This window comes from Danio rerio, chromosome 7 (genome assembly GCF_049306965.1).
Source record: "Danio rerio strain Tuebingen ecotype United States chromosome 7, GRCz12tu, whole genome shotgun sequence".
Taxonomy (NCBI): Eukaryota; Metazoa; Chordata; class Actinopteri; order Cypriniformes; family Danionidae; genus Danio; species Danio rerio.
Window position 1 is genome coordinate 7,455,986 of NC_133182.1, and position 14,015 is coordinate 7,470,000.

At 37.8% G+C, this 14,015-nt stretch overlaps 1 protein-coding gene across 13 annotated transcripts in view; it reads left to right on the plus strand.

Annotated features, from left to right (window-relative positions):
* The window catches only part of clcn3 (chloride channel 3), a 130,161-nt gene that overhangs the window by 115,265 nt on the left and 881 nt on the right, over positions 1-14,015 (plus strand). For 3 of the 13 annotated variants that reach the window (XM_005166349.6, XM_073908014.1, XM_068218355.2), the window contains 3 exons: positions 3,264-3,339; positions 7,652-7,698; positions 13,792-14,015. The exon at positions 13,792-14,015 is cut by the window's right edge and continues 881 nt beyond it. In XM_005166349.6, the coding sequence (XP_005166406.1) occupies positions 3,264-3,339; positions 7,652-7,666 (91 nt within the window). In that variant the 3' untranslated portion in view covers positions 7,667-7,698; positions 13,792-14,015. Of the gene's footprint in view, positions 1-3,263; positions 3,340-7,651; positions 7,712-8,454; positions 8,481-13,791 lie in introns of all 13 variants that reach the window. The other 10 variants (XM_001923468.9, XM_005166345.6, XM_003198891.7 and 7 more) reach the window with 4 other exon arrangements.

Consider the following 14,015-nt stretch of genomic DNA (forward strand, 5'->3'; position numbering starts at 1 on the left):
GAACTTTCGGCTGCTTGCAGCACACACGTGAACATGTTCACACACACAGAGCAAACTCACATTGCTGCTGCAGCCTTAACAATATCCCTTAAGACTGCTCACAATATACGCACTATGATTTTGATACAGCGATTTAAAATAAAAACATCAATTTTTTAAATATTTATTAGGACTTTGCGTGCGATTAGAATGAAATAAATGTGATGACGTGCGCATTTGAGCAAAGCTATGATTGTCTTGCACATCTTGTCAGTGAAGCACAGTTCTGTAATCAATAGTAAATCCCCCCCGAAGGCCAGAGAGGGCGCTCTCATGCTGAAACTACGAACACCAACAAAGAATAAAAACTCAGGAAATCCCCATAGCATTGCTTTACCAACAGACTTCATTGATTCAGTGTGACTAGCATCTAATAATTTATTTTAAACATTCGACTGAAGTTATTAAGTGAGTTTGAAGTAAAAACGTTATTAAATGCTGTATTTTCAAGTACAAGATTTACTCCACAGAGCTGTAGTTTAATGAGAAGCGACGCAAACGTCATGACAGAACGATGATCTCAATTTCATTATCATCTGAGTAAACTGATTTCTGTTTTGATTGTTCCTGTGCTACGACTCTGTGTTGTAAATGCTGGAGATTTACTAGATCTGGCTTTACTGACAAAATGTGCGTGAAAAATGCCTTCGATTAATCACCAAGCCGTAATATCTCTATTTTTTTTTATATTTATGTCAAAACTTCTTTCATGAATCAGTTAAACCGGCTCTTTCAAGTCAAGGTCTCAAAATCGGCAACTTTGTGATTCATTTGTGCCATCTTTCATTTTCAGATGATATATGGGTCAAAGATAAAAAGAGGATTTTCAAGCATCAAAGCAACAAAAATATAATGCAAATTACTTAATTTTTCTTTGAGCAAGAGAAAGAATTTAATACCATCCATTTTTCTCTCTGTGTTGGTGTGGGTTTCGTCCGGGTGCTCCATTTCCCCAACAAGTCCAAACACATGTGCTATAGGTGAATTGGATGAACTAAATTGGCTGTAGTGTATGAGTGTGTGTGTGTGTCTGTCTATATGTGTTTCCCAGTACTTGGTTGCAGCTGGAAGGGCATCCTCTGCGTAAAACATATGCTGGAATAGTTGGTGGTTCATTAAATAAGGGAGTTTACACTTAGCTGATGATTGATTATAAAGCTTGTTTGGCATGCTGTCCCAGGAGAGAGCCCTGAGCTCAGAAGATCCTTGAGCCCGGGCTTCCTCGCGTTTGCAGGGCGAGAGGGGAGTTTGAGCTCTGGTAGATCTCGAGAACTCCCCTGCTGTAGTAGCTAATGAACAGATAGTGGTTGCTCTTGAGAGATAACTACTTACTAGGAGCATGTCGATGGTGCAGATTTGGATTAGTTAATTAACTTAATTAACTTAAGTTGCATGTTTTTGGGCGGTGGGAGGAAACCGGGAACCTGGAGGAAACCCATGTGAGCACGGGGAGAACATGCAGACTCCACACAGAAACATCAGCTGGCGCGGTAAGGAGTAGAACTATTTGCATTCTTGCTGTGAGGCAACAGTGCTAACCACTGGGCCACCGTGCCACCCATCTAGGAAAGGAGGAGGAGTAGGGGTGGAAGGCGGGATTCTGCAAAACGAAGATGGCTGTTATATAGAGCTTAGGGTATTTATAGTGGTTTAGGAATCGACTGATTGGTGAATCATTTACATTTAGTCATTTAGCTGACGCTTTTATCCAAAACGACTTACAAATGAGGACAAGGAAGCAATTTACACAACTATAAGAGCAACAATGAATAAGTGCTATAGGCAAGTTACAGGTGTGTTAAGTCTAAGAAGGAAAGTATTAGTATTTTTTTTTTTTTTTTTTGAGTACAGTTAGTGTGAAATCCAGAGAGGCAATTGCAGATTAGGAAGTGAAGTGGAGACTACATAGTTGAGTTTTTAGTCGTTTCTTGAAGACAGCAAGTGACTCTGCCGTTCTGATGCATTTAGGGAGTTCATTCCACCAACTGGGCAGATTGAACACGAGAGTTCGGGAAAGTGATTTCTTCCCTCTTTGGGATGGAACCACGAGGCGACGTTCATTCACAGAACGCAAGTTTCTGGAGGGCACATGGATCTGCAGAAGTGAGAGCAGATAAGAAGGAGCAAAGCCAGAAATCACTTTGTAAGCAAACATCAGAGCTTTGAATTTGATGCGAGCAGCAACTGGCAGCCAGTGCAAACGGATGAGCAGCGGAGTGACATGTGCTCATTTAGGTTCATTATAGACCACTCGTGCTGCTGCGTTCTGGAGCAGTTGAAGAGGCTTGATAGAGTTAGCTGGAAGCCCGGATATTAGAGAGTTGCAGTAATCCAGTTTGGAGAGAACAAGAGCTTGAACAAGGAGTTGAGCTGCATGTTCAGATAAGAAGGGTCGGATATTTCTGATGTTATAGAGTGCGAATCTGCACGATCGAGCAGTTCTAGAAATGTGGTCAGAGAAGTTTAGTTGGTCATCAATCGTTTCTCCAAGGCTTTTCACCATTTTGGATGCAGTAATGGTTGCCCCATCCATCTGGATTAAAATGTTAATGCGAAATCAGCCGCAAGCAATCATAAGCACATGATCCTTTTGAAATTAGTTGATAAACTTCACTAAGTTGAACGAAACCGAATGAATGACATTCTGCTGAGTGTCTAATGCAAATCATAATAAAAACATTTGATGGTCTTTATTAAAAACAACAAGATAACATTAGTAATTCACTTTCATTGTTTGGGTGCTTGAAAATCTATTTTTGTCTTTGAGTCATATTTATGATATAGTGGTTGGACTTCAGACTACACAAAAAACACACACACACACACACACACACACACACTCACACTGACTAAGTGAGGTTAGACCCTATTCTGCGTTACAGGAACCATTTCTGAGTAACCATTTCATCTCCAGAGGCCAACAAAACAATAATCTGACTGCAGAACTGTGGATTGAGTAATGTGTGTTCCTGTACGGTAAAGTCATTGCTCTCAACACTTATTCCGATCCTGATTTGATCCTTATTTTAAGTTCACACACTGATATGTACAGTTTGATTATGTTCAGATCATTTGTTCGATTGCTGTTGTTTTGTGTTGGTGATCTCAGTACATTTCTGTTCATGTTTGCTTCTGTTGTTTTGATTTCTGTTTGTTTGTACTTGAGTTGTGGGTGTGATTTTTGTTTTGTTGCTAAGTGATGGTCGTCACGGTGTGTGTTGCAGGATTGTATTGGGCATCATCACAAAGAAGAATATTTTAGAGCATCTGGAAGAGATCAAGCAGCACGTGGAGCCCTTGGTGATTAGCCCCGCCCACGCCCCGCCCCCCTCTGCCTGTTAGACTCCGCCTCTTAGGAGGGACGCATGAAACTTGAGTGAAAAAACAAACAAACAAAAAATGAAGAGAGATTTCTGGATGGTTGCCCCTAAAACACCAGTCGAAGTTAAGCTAGTTAGAGAAGTCAGAATTATTCGCCCTCTTTGAATTTCTCTAATATTTCCCAAATGATGTTCAACGGAGTAAGGAATTCTTCACAGTATTTTCGATAATATTTTTTCCTCTTAGGGAAAAAACATACAGGAGGGCTAATGATTCTGACTTTGTGTATTGTGTAAGATTTAAGTTAATTGGATACACGTATTCTCATTTCTATTCACTGATGTCTGCAAGAGTTTATACAACCTCAGACGGTTGTTAATTTAAGTGCACGTATTTTCTGAGAAAACTTCAACAATGTTCCTGAATGCAGGGTCCAAAAACGAACACACTTATATTATGACAGTAATATATTCAGTGGAAAAAATAAATAAAATACACTGAAATTTTAACCATCATTAAAATCAGGATATACAAATCGTCACCTTAGAATTATAAGGTTCTGACATTTTTGTCAAAATTACGTTATTGACATATTCTTAATAAATGACAACTTATTTACATTATCAGGGTGCATCGCTAAGGATTTTTCTACTGGCCCGATTGGATCAGTGGTTCAGATTTTTACTTGCCCTGCCGAAATTTTCACTAGCCCCACCAAAAAAAAAAAAAAAGAAGTTATTGCCATTTCTTAGACACATATTTTACATAATGTATAAAAAATAACGCCTGTGAATCTAGAATTTAAATATTTTTAAATGTTAAAATATTTGGCAGTAAAATAAAGCAGTATGGAAAATGTGCAGGTATTTTATTGCAAAGCAAAAAAGGTGACTGACTTGCCAAACTGACAGCAAACTGTTCAGAATAGCACTTAATTTTTTTATCATGTTGTAACCAAGGCGAGGCAGTGGCGCAGTAGGTAGTGCTGTCGCCTCACAGCAAGAAGGTTGGTTGGGTTGCTGATTCGAACCTCGGCTCAGTTGGCGCTTCTGTGTGGAGTTTGCATGTTCTCCCTGCCTTCGCGTAGGTTTCCTCCGGGTGCTCCGGTTTCCCCCACAGTCCAAAGACATGCGGTACAGGTGAATTGGGTAGGCTAAATTGTCCGTAGTGTATGAGAGTGTGTGTGAATGTGTATGTGGATGTTTCCCAGAGATGGGTTGCGACTGGAAGGGCATCCGCTGCGTAAAAACTTGGCGGTTCATTCCGCTGTGGCGACCCCAGATTAATAAGGGGACTAAGATGACAAGAAAATGAATGAATGAAATGAATGTTGTATCCAAGTAAATGTCTGTTTCCGAGACTTTAGAAACAGAAGTTGTCTTTCAGCTTCATAATTTGATGTTGCCATCTCTTTGCTGTACTGGTTTTTACCAGATGACAGAAAAAAATAATGTGCTTACAACATTCAATCAGATAAGAGGAACCGAAAAGCAATATTGTGTTTACGACTTTACAGAGAAGGTAGCATTCTAGACTGTATTTGCACACAATTGATAAATAGTTGCAGGCAAATTACAATTTAGTGACAAGGCAACACTAGCCCGATTAGGCTAGTAACGATTCTGTCTGCTGTCCCGAGCGTCTCTCATGCTGGCCCCGGACCATCAGGCAGTTCTTATTGTTGAGCCCTGATTAATGGTACATTTTTTATAAGTTGTTTACATTTTAAGGCTTTCTATTTAAAAAACAAATGTTACACACATACTGTTTGCTATATGGAATGCAAAAACTCTGAAGCTCAATATCTCAAAATCCTTCAGAACGCAGATAGAACCGTATAATTCCAAGGTGACGGAAATACAAGATATGAAGGTTTGGTTAAAGATTAAGCAGACTTCTGTAGGGAAAAACCCTGTTTGTCCGTCGAGTGCTGCTAGTATCGTGTTGTCAACACTTTCACAAATCTGATATAGGCTATTCGTATAAACGCAATATCCGCTTGATAAGTGTGACGTCACGCTACGTGCTTCCAGCTCCGAGTGGTATATCAAACAGTATGGGGAGGCTCAGCATATTCAATTCAATTCAGCTTTATTTGTATAGCGCTTTTACTATGTAGATTGTGTCAAAGCAGCTTCACATAAATGGTCATAGTAACTGGAACAGTGTAGTTCAGTTTTTAGTGTTTAAGTTCAGTTCAGCTCAGTTCAGTGTGATTAAAAAAAACTTCACCTGATGGGAGTGAAGAAAAAAAAAAAACCTTGAGGGAACCAGACTCAGTTGGGCACGACCATTTTAATTTCTCCGCTGGCCAAAAGTCATATAGTGGTGAAACGTTTACAAAGCGCTGTAATACTTTCAAAAATCTTGATCGCAATATGCATACAGGGCTTGACAATGACTAATTTTGATCACCAGCCACTGTGGCTAGTAGTTTTCCAACATTACTTGCCATTTTCACTAGCCACACCTTGTAGTTGTGAAAATATATCTTGTATATGTAATATTGGACTTTGGCATGCTATAATTACTTGATTTAGATTTTGTGTTATGTCCACATGCCTCCTCATTCATTTCACTGTTTTGTGTTGTGTATGAGCTTGCTCAATAAGCATGAGCAAATACGTTGTGCTTTCACAGTGTCGCATTGCAATTGGTTTTTATTTCACATGACTTTGCAGCGCTCAACACTAAGGATTTACCAAATATTTCTCTCTAGCCACACCATAAGTAAAAAAATAAACAATTCTAAGCCCAAAAATAACCAAGCAAAAGAAAGCAGGTGAAAAACATACCATGTGCGATAATGAAAGGATGATCGCATGAAAGGTTAAAGCGAAAGCAACCTTGCTTCTTACAAAAAGACATTAAAAGTGTTGCTTTTTCTCCGGTCTATTTAAAAGAGAATCAATTGCATTAGTTATGTTTGCAGGCACGAATGCTTCGCGCAAGGTGGTTTCTGTTTGAAACTTTTAAGGCCTCATGCAAATCACATCAATTCAAATCAGCCTTGACACTGAAGCCCTCGTCAGTGTGTCAGAATCACCTGTGTCTTCCTGTGTGTGTAATCATCCTCTCATTCCATATTCACCTGCCATTATTAGTTATAGTCATTATTGTCATCTCCATTGGGCAATTCGTATTGTTGAACTCCTTTTATGAAAACTACGATTTAAAAATTATATTCAACCAGCCAAAGCGGCTAATGAGAGTGACTGTCTACCCATGACATCAGAAATCTACCCGCATTTGGCAGGTTGGCAAGTGTTAATGTCAAGCCCTCTATATATGAATAGTAATTTGTCTGCAACTTATTTATTTATGATTTGTTTATGGGTAAAACAAAGACCATGCGGGTCAGGTAGTTGAAAGGATAGGCTACAAATAATTAATTCCTTATTAATTAAATAATTATTTATAAATAATTAATTCACCTCCGCTTATGACGACGCTGCCATCGTCCATAGTGATGTTTCACATTAGACATCGTACAATGCCAAATTGGTCGACATCGCCCAACCCTAGTTGTAATGTTGCTGAAATATGAAATTATTTGTATTTTATTTTATTATTTTCCACATTTAAAATTAATTTTTGCAATAAAGTGAATTATTATTTACTTTCATAATAGGCTATTATTTTTTCCAGAGATGGGTTGCGGGCTGGAAGGGCATCCGCTGCGTAAAAACATTCTGGATAAGTTGACGGTTCATTCCGCTGTGGCGACCCCGGATTAATAAAGAGATTTAGCTGAAAATGAATGAATGAAGGAACTGTATAGCTGTAATGTACTTTAAATAACTTTGTAAAATAACTATGAAAAATAATAGTTCTGCTGTTGTTTATAAACGCCAGTTTTCCAGAAATCAGTAATTAGAAATGAGTTATTAAAACTAATATATCTATTAATATGTTAGGGAAAAAACTTAATTTCCGTTAAACAGAAATTGGGCTAAAAATATTCAGGGCGGCTCATAATTCAGACTTCAACTGTGTAAATATAACACAACAATCAGCATTAAAAGCAGTGGCGATTTTGGACCTAGCCTACAGGACTACATTGCTCTGCAGACATCCTATTGGTTTTCACTCAGATTGTGTCTCCTGTCCAGGATTAGCGTTAGCGCTGGTGTTTCTGAACCGCAGCTTTATGTAGCCCCCTTTCCCTTTGAGTTCTGCATTGTGCACGTGTACTCACAAAGCACATCTTAATACACATGCCGTGATGTCCTTCATCTGAATTTGATTTCTGTTGTTTGTTTTGGCCCGGTCTGCGTCCGCTGGGCTACAGATCGATGACATCTGACCCCTCGCGCAGCTCCGCCCCCTAAACCATTGGCGAGTAACTGTCGTGTGTAGCGGACTCTTTTCTTTTCTCATTCACCAACATATATCTGCTCATCTCTGTAGTCTCAGTAGCTGTTTTTAGGATGCTGTGTTGTTAATCATGTGAGCCGGTGTGACTCTAGAGTTCTAGCACTTGTAGTGTGTAGTAGTCTTATCACGATATTGGAATTCGCTACCAATTGACACTGAAATTTTACAAACGTCCATTTCCCGCTAACATTCGAGTGCTGATGAGCGCTTCTAAAACAGCGCTGATTTGTCATTGTGTTCACATGCTCAACAGAAATGACTGTGATTGGCCGTGAAGGTCATCAGTTTACCGACTCACCTCTGTTTACTGCGTGTAAACACATATATAGAGACACTGATGCGTTTTAAAGCCGCGATTCATCAGTGGATCGCTCGTATGTCAGCTTATAGACAACTAACCAGCTTCTCAACGTGACTTGTCTGTCTCTGTATCTGTAGTTACACTTAGTAAACAGCTACAAGTTTGGTGAACTGATGAGCTTCACGGCCAATCGCAGTCATTTCTGTTGAGCATGTGAACACAATGGTCAATCAGCTCTGTTTAGGAACGCGCTTGATTGTTAGCGGGAAATGGACGTTGTTAAAGTTTTAGTATTGATTGGTACTGAATTCCAGTATCGTGACAACCCTAGTGTGTAGTCAGAACAACAAAAACAGTCCCCCAAAATCCCCCTTTCTGTCTGACCTTTGACCTGTTCACTGCCTTCCTGTCCACAGACATTTCACGAGCATTTCACGAAAAGGTTTGACAATCATTTTTTACGAGCGCTTCACGGATGGACTCTCGCGGCAAAGTTGTCACACCTTTCCCTCTCTGTGATACGAACTGTTCATCAAGCTTAAGTCACTTCTTTTTATTTCCGAAGACAAAATCAAGAGCGTATTTAAAGTGGAACCTTCTCATTTTGAAAGATTTGAGTTTTGGGTATAGACGCCATATACAGTGAGTACGGAAAGAATTCAGACCCCCTTAAAATTTCCACTCTGTTATACAGCAGCCATTTGCTAAAATCATTTACGTTTTCTTTTCTTCATTATTGTACGCACAGCACCCCATGTTGACAGAAAAACACAGAATTGTTGACGTTTTTGCAGATTTATTAAGAAAGAAAAAATAAATATCACATGGTCCTAAGTATTCAGACCCTTAACGCCCCATTTACACAGTGCATCAGTGTTTACGCTTCCAATTCATTTAAAGTGAATGGGAGGCATTGACGTTGACGCACCTTGTGAATGGAGCGTTAAGGGTCTGAATACTTAGGACCATGTGATATTTATTTTTTCTTTCTTAATAAATCTGCAAAAACGTCAACAATTCTGTTTTCTTGCCGAACTGCATTGTGGATCTGTCGGTGCTGCTTCAGTGGAGTTGCTCACTGCAGAAGTTGGGGATATCTCAACTTTTCAAGTGTCAATGGAAGCGTCAGCCAAGCAGATCGCTTTATGCAAATACCCCAGCTCAGACAGGAGCCATTTGTGGACTAATTTCATTGACGATCGCATCAGCCTCAACTTCAGACACGCCCTCAATCAAGCATTGACGCTAAAGCTCCATGTGAATGGGCCGTTACTATGACGCTTATATATTTAATATTTCTTCTGATCATCCTTATGACGCCTTCACCTTTATTTGAGGGTTTAAATACTTTCCGTAGCCACTAAATATGCACAGAAAAACAGTGTTGGGAGACACAAAAAGTGTTTTAAAAGTGCATCGTTTTGAGTTTGTAATACTAATATATATCAGGTTTCTGCATGTTTCACTAGTCAAATGTAAGATTTTTAAGACTATTATTGATAAAATGTCAGACTAATGGCAACATTTTTAAAAATAGTAATCTTTTAGCCATGTCATGTTAATAATTTCAAAACAAGCAAACCCTAGTCGCACTGTATACATACACATTTTTTTTCAACATAACATCGATTCAATAAAAATAGACATGCTTTAAAAACTGTAATGTAGTAGTAGTAGTAGTAATATCAACAATAATAACTAAATGTACAACAGTCAGTCCAGGTCAGTGTTCTCAACCTATATGATCTATAAATACATGGAGAACTTTTAAACCATAGGTCTCAAACTCAATTCCTGGAGGGCCGCAGCTCTGCACAGTTTTGCTCCAACCTAACTCACACACAACTAATCAAGGTGCTCAAGAAGAGTCATAAACTGAAGAGTCATAAACACCGTCATTAGTTGGATCAGTTGTGTTTGATAAACATAATAGTTTTAATAACTCATCTCTAATAACTGATTTATTTTATCTTTGCCATGATGACAGTAAATAATTTTTGACTAGATATTCTTAAAGACACTAGTATTCAGCTTAAAGTGACATTTAAAGGCTTAATTAAGTAAGGTAGGTTAATTAGGCAAGTTATTTTATAACAATGGTTTGTTCTGTAGCCGAACCAAAAACAAATTTAGCTTAAAAGGGCTAATAATTTTGACCTTAAAATTGTGATTAAAAAAATTAAAAACTGATTTTATTCTAGCCAAAATAAAACAAATAAGACTTTCTCCAGAAGAAAAAATATCAGACATACTGTGAATATGTCCTTGCTCTGTTAAACATCATTTGAGAAATATTTGAAAAGGAAATAAAATTAAATGTGCATGTCCACATGCTATAACTAGACTAGCAATGCCATAATGCTGATTTCAAGTAATGTCTCCCAACATCATAAGCAAATCAAAAACACAATATGTGCTTTATTATACGCTCTTGAATTTGTGCTGGCAAAGCAACTTCACCTTGTTGTTGTTTTTGAAGGCCAGAGTGTGTGGATGAGCCGGAGGCGTTCGCTCACTCTGATTCTCTTCTCTCTCACAACACTTTTGCTTCTCACTGTGTGTGTAGGTGCTGTCGGCTCATAGCAATAACCTACAGTTTCCTGCCCTGTGTAACACAACCTCCCACACTCTCTGCCCTTCTCTACAAACCACACACTGACCGCTGTCTGTCGCCAAGACCCTTCCTTTGGAGCCTTTGAAAAATAATGATGCAAAGATCTCTGCTTTGAGTCCATTCATACTAGGGCTGCACCATATTGGAGAAAAAAATGACATTGCAATCATTTTTTTATTTTTATTTTTTTTTGCAATCATTTAAAGTCAGAATTATTTACCCCCAGTATATTTTTCCCCCAATTTCTGTTTAACGGATTGAACATTTTCATTCAATGACCACATTTCTAAACATAATAGTTTTAATAACTCATCTCTAATAACTGATTTATTTTATCTTTGCCATGATGACAGTCAATAATATTTGACTAGATATTCTTCAAGATACTAGTATTCAGCTTAAAGTGACATTTAAAGGCATAACTGGGTTAATTTGGTTAAAGTTAGAGTAATTAGGCAAGTCATTGTATAATGATGGTTTGTTCTGTAGACTGTCGAAAACAAATATTGCATAATGGGGCTAATAATACTGACCTTAAAATAGGTTTAAAACTAATTATAATCTGCTTTTATTCTAGCTGAAATAAAACAAATAAAACTTTAATAAAAAATAAAATAAAAAAGAATTATAGGTAATACTGTGAAAAATTCTTTCTTCTGTTTTACATCATTTGGGGAATATTTGCAAGAAATTCACAGAAGGGCAAATAATTCTGACTTCATCTGTGTTGCGATCTTAATATAATTTCAGAAAATGATTTATATATTTGGAAAGAATTCATAATTTTACATCGATTGTGAAGATTTTGTTGGGAGCGTGCTTATAATGAAATATATTAAACAGATGACAAGCATACATGAATACAATAAACAAGGATGTCCAACCCTGATCCTGGAGATCTACCTTCCTGCAGATTTCAGATGCTGCCCATATCAAACATATCAAAGTTCTGCCTGTAATTTTCAAGTGCTGTTCAGGTCCTAGTTGATCAGTTCAGGTGTGTTTGATCAGTGAACTCTCCAGGAAGGTAGATAACCAGGATCAGGGTTGGACACCCCTGCTATAGAACAAAGATGCACATGAAATGAACCGTGCTTTATGGTTTCCATTTTAAATGTTTCCTTAAAAATGAAATCTTTCACTCTGTTAGGGTTCAGCTTTGCTTGTCTTGTGAACTGTGGTTCCTGGTTAATTATAATCTCAACTGATCCCAACTATCTACTAAACTTATATAATACTATTTAACTGTTAAAAGCTCTTAGTTTCTAGTTAATTAGTAGCTAACAATGTTATGGTAACTTTAAAACTAGGGCCAGACAGAATCTGCAGACAGTTTTTGCTATTTCTCTGCAGAATTTTGTAAGAAATCTGCAGATTTATGTCAAACGGTTTTGGCAGAAATAAAAAATAAAAGAAAAAGAAATGTCAAGTAATAATAAAAATAATACCTTTTTAGTTTTAATGTAATATTTACAATGCAAATCCGATTAAATCCACTCATTTGGTCAACAAAGCAAGTATTATAAATAAATCCTATGAAAATGTTTATATTGAGGCTGGTTTATACTTCTGCGTTGAGTGATCGGCGTGACCCACGGTGCATACATCGCTCGTAATCGTGCATTTATAGTTCTGCGTGCTTTTGTGTTACTCTGCAATAACATTTCAGAAACACTAGCTGGCAGCGGGTTTTTATGCTCCTCTGTGTCGAGTTTCTTCGTAGGGGTTTATTTATTTTTTTAAGAACACTACTTTAATGTACAAGTAGCTTAAACTCGTTCAGGGGTGCGTTTCCGAACACCATCATTAGCCAACTAAGGTCGCAAGTTCCGTCGTTACATAGTTTGTTAATTTAGTGTTTACCAAATCCAAGTCAAAGTCAGCTTTATTGTCAATTCAACCACATGTACAGGACATATAGAGAATCGAAATTACATTACTGTCATATTACGTTTGTTACGAAATTACGTTACTGCCTAACATATAATGTTAATACAAAAAGGAAAGTTTTAAGAAAGAATTTACAATAAATACAGTTATACATGAAATGCAATCTAAATATATACCTAAAATGTAGTCTAAATATATACATGTTTATATGCATCATTACAACAAACATTCGCAAACTGCATCGCAAACGTGTATGCTTGCAACTACACCTCTGGAGCTGTAGTTAGAAACATGGTTCATGACTGTTCTTTTCCTACTTATCCCCCTATGCCCTATTCATTTAGAACATTCTAACATTCAAAGTTGGAATGATTTAAAAAGCCAAAAGCATTAGTCATCTCTCTTCGGTGTAATTTGCTTTCAAAGTATTTCTAACAGTTCAGTTCTAGCGATCTTCATATTGACAGTTGCGCTCCCTTCGCAGTGCACTTTGAAAACATTGATAATTTAAGGAACTGGTAGACGTGCAACATTTTTAATCACGAGGTAAACACAAAACAAAACCTGGAGCTCCTTTATGGGACTTGACACTTGTAAACACTCGCTCTCTAAATCGGGCTCGAGGCTCTCAGCACCGCCCACACTCATCAAAACAACCAAGCCGACCAATCGTAAAGCTTGTGCTATGTGCCATTGCAATGTGTAGTTAAATATTTTTGAGAGGTGTGCGTCAGCCACAGCGAGGGCTATGCGACCGCACAAAGGCTGCGCCAGACCATATGCATGTGCATGACGCAGAAATCAAAATCAGCCTTTAGTCAAAAATATTACTTAAATTAATTTAAAACCTGAATAAATACAAATTTACACAAGTGAATAAATAGACACAATAATTAAAATAAAAATCTGCAGATTACTTTGTGCACAGATTTCATGTGGGCCTTCTTATAAACTTTTCCCGATTTAATTGTAATGTGCACCTTGTGTAAAGCTGATTTAAAACAATAATTATTGTGAATAGCACCATAGAAATGAACTTGAATTGAATCAACAACATCGCAGATCTTGTATTGTGACTATTGCATAATCGCACATTGCGATATCGATGCTAAACCATATATTGTGCAGCCCTAATCCACACAAATTGCTTTTAAAAAAGACAAAACTTGGCAACAAACAAAACAAGTCAGTTTCCTCCACACTCATCCAAAATCATCCACTAAATTTCTCTTCTTCTCTCTTTTTATAGACGCCTCCTTGGTATTATTACAAAAAAAGATATCCTCCGTCATATGGCCCAGATGGCAAACCAAGACCCCGAGTCCATAATGTTCAACTAGCGCCCTCCTCGTCCCATTACCAGGAGGACGAAATCGAAGAGGAGGTTCGATTACTGGACAATTCATCCCTCTGACCACACGCCCCCTACAGTTTCCCAAAGCTACACTACAACAACCCAAACACTACTCCAGA